The following is a 12,735-nucleotide window of genomic DNA, read 5'->3' on the forward strand; positions in this document are numbered from 1 at the left end:
TTACATACGAATGGCCTGAGCAACAGGTGTCTGTGTAGATCATGGCCACACAAGAAAACAGCACTGATAGCACCTGGTTGTCCGAACCTGGCAAGGCACAGTCCAACTTCACTGTGCTTTGAAGGTGCCTCCTGAGCTCTACAGGTCAGAAGGGCTCTCTTTATAAAGGGAATAATGTGGTGGTGGGTTTTTTGTTTGTTTGTGGTTTTTTGTTTGTTTGTTTTTGTTTGGTTTTTTTAGCAGTGCATGGGAAATCAATCACACATGGAGGGCTGGAAGCAGATCCAGTAATGTCACGTGCCGTAAGCTGTGTGCACTCAACTGAGGGTGTGCCTTTAGCCAAGGTCTCCAGCACGGCTGTGCTAAAGCTCGAGCAGGACACAGAGTGGCACAGGAGGATGGTTTTGCTCAGCTGTTTAGATTTGTTAAGCACCTCTGAGTTATCTCACAGGCAAGGGCATCTCCTGGACCAGGAGACAACAGCACCTTTCCACCTGGGAGTTTAACTCGCAGTGGGCTGTGTTGCATCCTAACGTGATGGATCTGGGAGCTGTAGAGCCGCTCAAAAAGTGTTTCTTTGGCTCCACGCAGTGGTTCAAATCCGTACAGCTCAGACACAGGTCAGACTTCTCTGGTTTTACAAGAGTCAGGGTTAAAGGAAACGAGAGTCAGTTCAAAGCAATGGTTTTCACATTTTCACAGGCCCACAAAGCCAGTTTTGGTTTTTGAACTTCTCTGCTCTACCTATTTTCCAGCAGATGTAGGAGTTTGAGCTGGGTTAAAAATTTGTCATATAATTACTTCGTTTTTCTTAGCTATCTCTTGCGTGCCCCATAGATGATACTCACAGACCACTTTGGAATCTGCTGGCAGCTGACAGCCTCTGCTGGACAATGATCAAGACCAAGTGTGTGCAAGACTCTCATGTGGCTGCTCTGTTCAGCAGAGCTACCAGAGTTTTCTTAGAGTCTCAGTGCAATGAGGGTTGAGACTGAGCCAAACAGCAAAGGAGTAGGACAGAAGGGAACAAAGCCAGAAAGAAACTGAACCACCAGCAAAGATTCAATTAAGCAGTGGGGGAGGTACCTAGGCAATTGCAGGGAAGATGTATATTTGCCACCCAGGCTTGTTAGACTGGTCCCAGATGTACAGGGACCATCCTGTGGCTTAATGACAGGACAAGGATATATTGGTGTAATACAGAATTTCTGTTATTATCTGGGAAGCTGCCTGTCCCAGCAGCCATCTGACCAGCACCTGCTCACAAAGTCCTCTGCAGCCAGGAAAGTCAACTACTTCCACTTCCAGCCCAGCAGATGTGGATGGGAGTCCACATTTTGAGGGAAGGAAGTTCTTTTGAACACTACATGAGCAAGTTCCTTCATTTTCTACATACTCACACAGTATGCCCATTTTCTTTAAGAAAGAGGTGATTTCCATTTGACTGTGAGTCCAGGGTAATATTCTTAAGTGAAAGTAGCAGTTCCGTGCATAGTTACCTACTTGTGTCTCCCTAAAACCAGGCAATTTCAGAAGGAAGAAGAAGTCTGATTTCTTCTTCATCTCCCTGCACACCTGCACCTCTTCAAAGAAGTCACCAGCTCTCACATTTTGTGAATGAGTGGTTTCAGCTGTTGCTGCAGCAGCTCATTCTGGTTCCTGATAAAGAGCACCCAGCTGCCACTCACAGCATGGAGTTTCAGGCAGGATGGGTTTGTCCTTCTCTGTGCCCACACTCAGCAATTGTGAGTAACTAAGAGCTGCTCAGCCTTGCATCATCCCTCCTCCCTCTTGCTCCTCTGTCCTTTCACTGTATATGGATACTGGTGAACAAATGGCCAGCAGCTCAGGAAGGGAGGAATGGGCCCATGCATCTTCTGGGCTCCTGTTCTCCTTTCCAGGAACTGCCCTGTCCTCATCAGGATGAGGGTGGTTTCCCAGGGGAAGAGGCTTGCAGCAGTGGTAGTGATGTTTCATGAGTCAGGGAATTGCTTTCCTGTCTGAGGCTGGGATCTGGAGAGGTACTGAGCTTTCCCCATCATCACAAGGTGGCTCCAGCCCTGGCTAGTTCAGTGTGGGGTATCAGAAAGACCTGAGTCATCCTGCAAAATCCAGCAATCCTTCCCAGCTTCTTTCTCAGCGCTGAACCGTCAATCTGGATCAGCCTAACTCGTGTTGTGCAGCTTCACACATGGGGTGCAGGCATTACCTCTGCAGGAGGATATCATCTTCCTCCTCCTCAGGCACCAACAATTTTATGGCTTTTATAAAACAATCAAGCAGGATCAGAGCTAATTTGAGATGTGTTTCCCAATAGGGGACCTGTGAGTCTGCAGCTTGTGCAACCCGTCCCTCCACAAACACTCAGATAAAATACTAAACAATAAACCAATGATCTTAGTCACAAACATTTAGGAACTTTCATAGCTCCCAATGGTATTCTTATTGATACTAACTCAATTTTTACAGCAATAGGGTGGGTAGGAACACATACATCTAGAATATGAGAAGGCAAGCTCTCAGAATGAAACTGATCTGTTTCCATGCTGCAGGGTCTACAGTACAGCAAAGCAGATTCAATCCTCATTAGCCAAGTGCTGCAGTACAGGAGAGCCCTTTCATTTCTCTCTAATGCACTGTATCAGAAATGTATCTGAAACTGCTGGGTAATTGGCAATCATTTTCTTCTAAAGATTTCCCCATATACAGAACAGTCCTGACTGCATGGAATTTTCAGTCTCTTCTTTGAAATCCAGGTGATGCATTTTTCTGGTTTAATTGGTTCTTCCTTATTTCCCTCATCCTCTTGCTATCACCAAGAAAGAGGGAGAGGGAAATGAAAGCAAGAAGAGCCAGGAAAAAATATGCAAATCCCAGAAACAAAAAAAGTCAGAATAATTGTTATAACTATTAACCCTAGGGGTTAATGCCACTTCGGCAGCAGTTTTTGAGTCATGGAGAACCTTAAAACTTTCTCCTCCCATAATACAGCTGTCAGCTGTTGCTGTAAACTATAGTCACTATCATCTCTTTTATATCCTCTAGATGGTGCTTGTGCATCACATTCTACACAAAATAAATCATGCTGCTGCTAATCGAGCTTGGAAAATGGATTTGAAGTGCTGTGACAGATCACTAGAATCGATTAATTGTGGTGGACTCTCTGGGTGGCCATCTGGTTTAAGCCTCCCCCAGAGAAAAGGGTTGTCCTCAGTCTCTTTCCAAATATGAAAACTGAAATTAGTTACTAAAATCTGGTTGTATTATAGAACTATAGAATGGTTTGTGTTGGAAGGGACCCTAAATATCATCTTGTTCCAACCCCGCTACCATGGGCAGGGCACCTTTCACTAGAACAGGGCACCCAAAGGCTCATCCAACTTGGCCTTAAACACTTCCAGGGATGAGACATCCACAACCTCTCTGGGAAACCTGTTCCAGAGCATCACCGTCTTTACAGTGAAGAATTTCTACTTAATATTTCATCTAAACCTCCCCTCTGGCAGTCTGATAATACATTCCCATTTGTCTTACGACTACAAACCCTGTAAAAATTCCCTCCCCAGTTTTCTGGTAGCCTTCTTTAGGAAATGGAAGATGATCTAAGGTCTTCCTGGGGCCTTTTCTTCTCCAGACTGAAAAACCCCAGTTCTCTCAACCTGTGTCCACAGGGGAGGTGCTCCTACCTTTTGTCTGTCTTTCCCTATTACACTCTGGTGATGCACAAGGGTTCACCCCTGCTGTGCCTGCTCACATCGAGTTGGAGTTACAGATCACACAGCATATCAAGTGTACATCTGAAAATGTACATGGAAAACAAAAGATTCCAATTGTTCAAAATGACCAGTTCCAGTTGCTGGAGCACCGTGCTTTTCCATGAACAACGTTGCCAAACTTGCAGCTTACAGCAATCACAGAAAAGTGGGAGCATTCCTCTGGACCCCAGGAGGAGAGGAAATGTCAGCACAAGGCACTGATGCAGTGTGGGGGAAGAAAGCAACATTCTGCCTCATGTGCAGAGAAAGTGGGTACTCGTGGGTACTCCTGAGTGGGTCTATTTGACAGGAAAACAAATCCACCCTGGAAAGAAAAAAACCTCCCCTCAACCTTTTGTTAACCCACTCCTCACTCTAGTTCAGTACACAGATATGCCTGGAAGTACTGAAATGCAACAGGGATCAAACGCTGGCTACCCTTTCCCTTTACTCAATTTCAGCAGAATTCATTTAATTTTGGGGTGACTGATATATCAGTTCCCTCAGCCCAGCCTTCACTGCCTGGAACTGACCAAGTCATTTTGTTCCCTCCCTTGCATTCACTCTCTTCAAATGTTTGCAGACAAGCAACCCGGCTAGCCTCTGTTTGGATTCCTTATCTCACCAGGTTTCATTCCTTAAAAATTCTCTCTTCCCTTCCCCACGCCCTCTGTCTAAATTTACCTAGAGGTGGTCACCAAACATTCTCTTTGGCAAACACAGTTCCTGTCTACCCAGCCCTCAGCTGAGCAGGCGGTGCCTTTGCTGGGGAGTCCCAGCCTTTACACAGGATGACAGCAGAGAGCAGCTGTGCTTCATGGAAAATATTTCCTCCTTCAGTTCCTAAACTTATAGAGGCAGCCACCTTGCCAGGGAGGTGTGGACCCCTGTGTCAGTATAAAATGGGGTTGCTAGGGTAGAGATGGAGTTTCTCTCCTATAAGAGCAGCAACCGCTGTTTCCTAAGGTCTGTAAAGCCTTTTGCACCCGAAGCTTTCTTTGCTTTCTGCCTGTAAACATTTTATATGCAGGAAACGCCACCAGAAGACTGTAAATATGATGGGTAATCTCTCACTAGCTGAAACAAGGCCCCATTTTTATAGATGGGGACATTTTAGTGACTTCTGCCCAAGGTGACACTGGAGAGCGGTAGCAGGACTTACCAGCTTCCCTCCTATCTGGTGAAACAATTTCCCGTTTTTGGCCTAGGTCATGCTCCTGGGTTGTATCCTTGTCCTCTGCAAGTGACCAGCTCCAGCTCTGTCAACTTCACACCTCTTGTTGGTAGTAAATTAAATTACAAATTCATACTGCTTTGGGAGTACCAAAGAGTGGGGTCTTCCTAAGAAAACTTGTCGTTTAAGCCAGAAGTGGGTTCAATTTTCCCTAGCTTTAAAACTCCAAGGCATCTCCATCGCCATGTAAGCTGCAGCTATAGATATCCAGCTCCAGGTTTTGTGGCTGCACAACCCTCCAACAGCATAGAGTCTGATTTCAGAAGGAGGAAAGGAGTTTTTAACCATCTTTACCTGGATTTTTAAAGAACTGATCCTTAAACCTGATTTTCAGCACACAAAATGTGCGCAGTCTCATTCCATCTGTTAACAGGTGTGCCTGCAAAAAGTCCTCCCTGGCCTCTTGCCAAAAAAAAAAAAAAAAACAACAAAACCAAGCAAATACCATGGGAGTAGCAGCGGGCAGTGCCCAGAATCCCAGCCGTGATGTCTGCGCCTCCCGCCCCTCTCCCCGGTACATATTTGCTCTCCCGGCGCCTCCTCCCTGCGGGGAGCGCTTGGGGCCGTCCCTCGGCCGCCCCGAGCCCGCCGCCGGCCCGCGCTCCCCGCGTCTCCTCGCCCGGGAGCGGCATGGCCGGGCTCACGGCGAGACTCTGCCGGGAGCGAGCAGCGGCGGACGGGCTCGGATCCAACGGGAACGCCGTCAAGTACTTGCAGCAGGACTACGAAGCCCTGAAGCGGCGGTGCCTGCAGACTGGCACGCTGTTCAAGGATGAAGAGTTCCCAGCCTGTCCCTCTGCCCTGGGCTACCGGGACCTGGGACCATATTCCTTCAAAACTCAGGGGATAGTCTGGAAGCGCCCCACGGTAAGAGTGCTCTGTAACTGCTGATTTCACTGGGTTCAAACCTAACCAAAGCCCAGCTGAGCTTCCAGGTTAAATCACTGGTGAGCTTGAATATCCACTGTTCCTGTATGTCTTTTTTCTTAATTCTATCTTGCTTCACTTCCGTGGCAGAAGCAAGGTCGGAAAGAGGGTAGGGAAAGGAATAATCTTCTAAGCCCGTTATAAAGCAGGGAATCCCGTAGTTTCTTCATGGGTACCTGCTTCATGGCAACCTCCTTTCTTCCTGTCCATCCCAGTTCCAGAGAACTACAAGTCCAGGCTGCGATCCAGAGATGGATGCAAAAGCCCCACATATATCCAGCCCCAGACCATGGGACATCCCAGGAGCCACTGACTGTCATTTGTAGCAGCCAAGGTCTTGCCAGAGTGCTCCTCAGGAAATGAGGCCAATACCTAAATAAACCCCTCTGCCTCACTTCAAGCTGCCTGTAACAGTTAAATAGCAACTGACTGGAAATGTTATTATCTGAATACGTGTATCCTAGAAATGGTCTCTGATTCTAAGAAGGTAATTTTCATCAGCAAAGACTAGATGATGATTTTTTTTTTTTTTTTTAAAGTCACAAAATCAGGGCTCCAGAGGTTTTTCTGCACTCTCATTTTTCAGTCATTTATTTCTGTCCCCACTTACTTCTCCTTTGTCATTTTGCAACATTAACATTGGGGGATTCCTCTCCCCCAAATTACTTACCTCTGTCGGGTGGAGGAAAGGAGAATGAGAAGAACAGAAAATTTCAAGGCTTTAAACTTTAATATTTTTTCACCTGAAAAGTGAGAAACAGAAACTTGCAGGTTTAGTATCTCCGGGTTTAATAACCCTGGCAACCCCATTTATCTATTAGCACCTCACTCTGGCACCTGGATGTTACCTGAACCAATACCATGGATGTGTATCTTGGCTTTGCCTATCCTCGGAGAAGATCAGCCTTAGAAAACTCATTAAATGAGACTTGGGTTTCTCATACAGGAACAATTGTGTGGCAGAGACACAGCCACAAGCAGAGCAGGGTAAGGAATAACTGAGGGCTGAGATCCAACAGGGACCTGCCTGCCACAGACCAGCCCGTGGGACCCCTGAGGGGAAGCTCAGCTGTGTGAAAGGCGCATGTGGCACTTGGGAGTGGCTCGGGAAGGACAGGTATCTGGGTGAGTAATAAGTCATATGCAGCTGACTGACACCAGGTGCAGCACTTTGGAGGGAGAAGAGAAAAAATTACACAAATCCTTCTTCTGCGTGGTGGGTAACCTACTGCTGGACCCTGCTCCACTGGACAGAAGCAAAAGGATGTAGCTGAGATGATTCCTGTTGGAGGGAAGATTCACAAACTGGCTCTTCATCATACACAAGAAGTCCTGGGTTGTCTCCGTCTCTCCATGGGATGCTCAGAGCTGACAACTGCCGCTCTCGAGGAGAGCCAGTGACTGCCTAAACTGTCCTCAACCCTGCTTGCCAAGTTAGGCTTCCTGTAAACTGCTCCTTGCTGCCATGCAGAAGCTCATGGAAAATTCTCAGAAAAACAGAAAAGGCTTTTGTCCCTAGAGACAATAATGACTTCCTAATATAGGCCATGAGTTGTTGGAGAGCTCAGAGTTGGGATAGGAGTGACAGTCATTGCCATAACCTACTTGGCTGGCCCCAAAGGGGCAGGAGGAAAGGGGGGTTGTTGCCAATAAAAGCATTTGTGTGGTTGGCCTCCCAGGAAGCAGGGTCAGGCTGGGGGAACATCCTTCACACTGTTGGCACTGGAAACTCAGCACAGTTCCAGTGGCAAAGGCAGCAGTCACAGTCACCAACTCCTTTGTGCTGCTGGAACCAAAATCTCAGCAAGATGAAATGAGATGTAAACGCTGAGGTGAATTTTCACCTCTGTCTCCACTGTAACAAAAATTCTCGGTAGTATCACTGACAGTGCCTAGTAACAAAGGGCATCAGGATTTGCCTAAAAAAAAAACCAAAAAACATGCAGCCCTCAATTTAATAAAGAAATTTTGTCCTGGGACCGTGTTAATCAGAGAGAGGAGAAAGGATCTATTTTTAAAGAAACGTTCAACTCAAAGTGTTTAATAGATTTTGAATATTGAAATAAGGAAGAAGAATAGGGAACTTTTCAGACCAGAAAGGGTGATACAAACTTTGAAATTGTGTCTTTTCAGGAGTTATGTGCCAACCCTCAGTTTATAATTGGAGGAGCTACCCGAACAGATGTCTGCCAAGGAGAGCTGGGTATGTAGAGTGTTTCAGAATTTCTTTTTGGAAGAAGAAAAAGAAATGAAGCTTCATTTAAAAACTCCTGATACATGGGCCATTTTATTGGCTATCTCCCAGACATAGTATGGAGGGAGAGACACCCAAGAAGAGGACTCACATACCAGCACTGCTGCCTGAGATCAGGGTATACGTGGGCTTGTAAGAGCTGTGTCAAAATTGGAAGACACCAAACTCTCCTGGAGGAAGGAAGTAATTATGTGGAACAGAAAACTGGTCTGCTTTTGACCTCTTAAGACAGAAGTGGATGCCAACCCAATCATGGGAGCACTTGCCCTGAGGCAATAGAGTGGGATTTGTGCCCATGACAGCAAGAGCAGCTCCAAAGACTCAGGAGGCAAGGGATACCAGGGAAGCTTTCTGCTGTAGCCTAGTCCTTGGGTTCTTTTATTTGGGAGGCAGAGCAAGTTCCTGGCCCAGTTTTCACGCAAAACAAATACACAAGAACCAAGGAACAGAGCAGAAACTTTAGTTTAGTAGAGGGGTGGGTGTGTGTTGTGCCATTTTGTGTCAAGCATGACGGCCCAAGTATGAGTTAGGAACAAGGACCACATCAGAAAGAAAGGGACAGAGAACATAAAGTTTTTAATACCATCCACAACAAACAAATTGTTCCAAGCCCTTCATGCTGAACCATCCTTTCTGCTTGAACAGCGTTCATGTAGAGCTGTGAGCAGGGACAGGAGCAACCAGGAACCAGCCACACAGAGAAAAAAGGCAGTGCCGCTCAGCTCCCTGAATCAGGGCCTGATGCAGAGGAAGTATCTCTCAGGAGGCACTCATCCTCTCCCAGACATCCATCATAAAAAAAACCTTCCCTACCCATTTTTTCTGCAGTGCTTGGCTTTGACTAAACAGAGCTGCTGTGCAAGTGGCCAGAAGGGAGCTGTAAGGGGACTTTACTCCCCCTGGGAGTAGCTGCAGCAGCAGCTGCCTTCCCCGCCTGCCTCGCTGATAAGATCCAGCTGCAGAGGACAGCGGCAGCAAAGCCTTGACTGCATAGAGAGGCGAGAAGGCTGAAACTCTTGTAATGAGAATTTGATAGATTAGACGCAGAGAAATCAGCCTTTCTCCCTCCTGTGCTGCTAACTGCAGTGCTCCTGACCTCACTGGTCTTCCGGCACATCCATTGTGCAAATGAGATTGAAACAATTTCTGCGAGTCGCCGGCGATAAATAACGCCAGTGCTGCTCTTGTAAACACAGCACTATTAAAGCAATTGCTAAAAAATTCCCTGGTGTGTGGGCCTGTACTTCAAATGCTAAAAATAAGATGCCCAATCATATACTTGCTCCAGGATATTTATTTGGTGGATGCTGGAACAGAGTATGGGGAAATCACTTACTGTATTTCAGGAGAATGGCTCAAATTAGTAGTGAAAGCGACATTTCTTGTCACCTCCTATTTGAAAAGTTTCTATAATGGCATAAAAAAAAAATTTAAGAACATACACCTGAAGTAAAACCTCATTTTCCCAGACAGTTTACAAGCTATAGAACTGAAAAATATTATCTGTTCTTAAACTAGAAGAAGCCAGTGCATTATTTGTGCTTAGCCTAGAAACTGAATACCAATACCCTGAGCCCTTTTCTGTTTCTGTCATCTGCTGAATGTTTCTGTGAAATCCCAGTCCCTTGTGGGCTGGGACTCCACAGAAATGTACTTTCATTAGAAATCAGTGCCAAAATCCATAGTGATAACAACAGAACCGGACCCCCAAACCTCCTGTGAATCTGGGAATGGTGTCTTGCTCTGGGCTTTGCCAAGACAGCTTTTGGGGGGCAGTAACCCAAAGGCTGGTCCTGAAAACTATCCCAAGCCTAAAAGAAAAGCTCCAAAATCTGATTCTGCTATTATTAGGAGTTTGATTTTCTTTCTCTCTCTCTCTCTCATACACACACACACACACACACACTCTCTCTCAAAAAAAAAAACCCCAAAAAAACCCCCCCAAAACCCAAACCAAAACAAACAAAAAACCCCCACACAAAAAAACCTCAAAAAAACCCCAAAAAACAACCACCCCAGAGAGAAAATAATGAAAGATAAAAGATAATCCAATTTGTTTCTGCAAGGCTTCTTATAATTGCTTCTACACACACTGACCCTTCACAAAAATAAACTGCAGGCATGGGACTTCCCTTCTAGCCTTCAGGTATTTGCTTTACATCTCTGAGGCATACTAAGCTTTTTTAGTATTTGATTCAATACCTCAAATATCAAAGTCCTTGTTACTAAAACCCTCATGTAAAACATTTCTATTGAAAGAAACCCTGATTACATATTTACATAAGCCACGTATGTGACTGGGTAACACATCCTTTAGGGAAATAGAGCCTATTTTTAATAATATTCCCTGACAGGTTTCTTTTCCTTTAAGAATAACACTGCAGGTCTGGGTTTATATGAACAAAAGGAACAAGAAAATCCAGAGTTGGTCTCACTCCATTAAACTTATTTCTTTGACAACAACATAAGCTAGACGAATATCAGCTTGGGAAGTTTGATGGGGACTTGAAAGTCTTAAAATGTTTTAAACGTTCTTTGAACCATATCTTTTTGATAGCCTAGTAACAACTTGAAATGTAGTCACATAGTCTTAGTTTTTAAAGGTGACTTATGAAATTTTCTTGCTGCTATCTGAATAAGTTAACCCGAGCACTGTTTGCAGAAGTTCTTAGGAAGTAAGTGGCATAAAATTTAATTTAAATAATATAAAATGTACTGAAACCCCCTCAGTTTAATATTAGCTTTCCAGATCCACACTATTTATATTCATGAGTTTCCTTTTGTTCTGAATGCCCAGAGTTCACTCCAGGCACTGGCAGTTCCCTGGGCCTGGGCTGGCAGCTGGAGGAGTTCCCTGGAGCCAAGGCAAATGCACCAGTTCAACCAGCCCAGGAGCCCAGCCCACAGGTGCTCTGTGCATGCCTTGTCCTACAGGCAGATTTGGGGAGATTGGAGGTATCCTGGGAAACAAACCAAAGCCTGACAGCTCTGAGATAACTCCGTTGGGGGAGCCTTTAAAGTGGTTGTAGGCAGGAGAGAAATGAACACTACCGGGCTTGTTCACTTATTTCGCTGGAGACAAAAACACGTGGCCCTTCTGACATTTAAGCCCATGGACTCAGGGATATTGGAGATCCTGGTTCTAGCAAATACGTCCCATTGATATAAAAAATACCTTCACTAACAACTCTGAGATACAAGGAGAGGAAAGCCTGTTCCTTTGCTGGATTCTCTTTTTCCTTTCTGTACACAGCTGCAGAACAAAATTAATTTCCGTAGAAAACCTCAGAAAGTCTTTAGAAATCTCAAAGCAGAGGCAAACTGCACCGCCATAAATTATAAGCTAGTGGGTCAGTGCTTCCTTGTTTTCTGCTGTGGTGCCCCAGGTACTACTAGCTCTGAACAAGGGCTTCCAGCAGAGACTAAAGCTGAGAGTCAGAGCTGCTAGGCAATCCAGGAAGCCACAGCACTGTTTGGATCATTTCTGAACACCAGGCATTGCTGAAACAGCAACAAGCCAGAACAGAATCAGGACAGAAATGCCTCTGTGCTGTCCAGTTGCATCCTGGAACCAGACTCTTGGATTTTTGGCTGAAACTCACCATCTCTAGGTCAAAGAAGAGTTTAGATGCTCTGTGTCTAGACACTTTGATGGTAGCTAAACAGAAACTGAGCACAGCTCTGGAGCAACTGAAACGAATCAAATTTCTCATTTATTTTATGGCCTCTGCAAGTGGAGCATGCTTGGGTAAACATCATCAATACGGAGGAGTCGCTGAGCTGCCGGGTCACCAAGGATTCGTTATTCGCTGCAGCAATTTGATTATCTCTGTAAACCAGGAGCTGCCTGGGCAGCACTGAGAGCATGAGCCAACTTAGGGCATCTGTGAGCAGCAGGGGATTCTATTCCAAGTGCACTAACAGTCAAAATAATTCTCCAAGATCACACAAGTATGTATATGTGTATGTGTGTGTGTGTGTATATATATATACACACACACACACACACATACAGAGGAGATAGGCACAGCTAGGCTTCATGTTTACCCTTCCCACCACAAACTCGAGGTCAGGATTGCTTAAATTTAAAACCAAAAAATTTTAAAAAACCCAAATTCCACTTTATTACCATTTCAAATTACTTCAGATCCAGAAATCAAGCTGGCTTCTTTACAGGACATTCAGCAGCAGCAGTAAACACTGTAATTAGCCATTGTCTGGAAGTTTTGTTCGTGAAATATGAGACTGGACAGAAGCAGCAATATGTGTCCATAAGTGATTTAGCCTTACTAATATTGAGGGCTAATATTGAGACAGCTTTTTTAAAAAATAGGTTTTTTTATAAGCTGAAATGCTGCAACTTTAAACTCATAGGTTGAGCAGAAATGCTTTTTGATATTGTCATTTTTCTGACTATGAGCCTGTTTGAAATACATTCTAATTAATTGGTCGATTGGCCTCTTTTTCCCTCCCTCAAAAAAAATTCCTGTTTTAGGAATGGAATAAAATCGCTTCCTCACTGTGTGAAAGATTACTTAGAACCTGCAGAAGCAGAAGCAGAAGCA

General features: G+C 45.0%; 1 protein-coding gene across 1 annotated transcript in view; it reads left to right on the top strand.

Moving 5' to 3' along the window:
* Positions 1–5,619: 5,619 nt before the first annotated feature.
* LOC120750696 (calpain-8-like) overlaps positions 5,620–12,735 on the top strand; it is a 30,134-nt gene continuing 23,018 nt past the window's right edge. Inside the window, exons 1-2 of the mRNA XM_040059637.1 lie at positions 5,620–5,856; positions 8,050–8,119. Of these exons, the coding sequence (XP_039915571.1) occupies positions 5,620–5,856; positions 8,050–8,119 (307 nt within the window). The remainder of the gene's footprint in view (positions 5,857–8,049; positions 8,120–12,735) is intronic.

Source organism: Hirundo rustica, chromosome 3 (assembly GCF_015227805.2).
Source record: "Hirundo rustica isolate bHirRus1 chromosome 3, bHirRus1.pri.v3, whole genome shotgun sequence".
NCBI classification, from domain to species: Eukaryota; Metazoa; Chordata; class Aves; order Passeriformes; family Hirundinidae; genus Hirundo; species Hirundo rustica.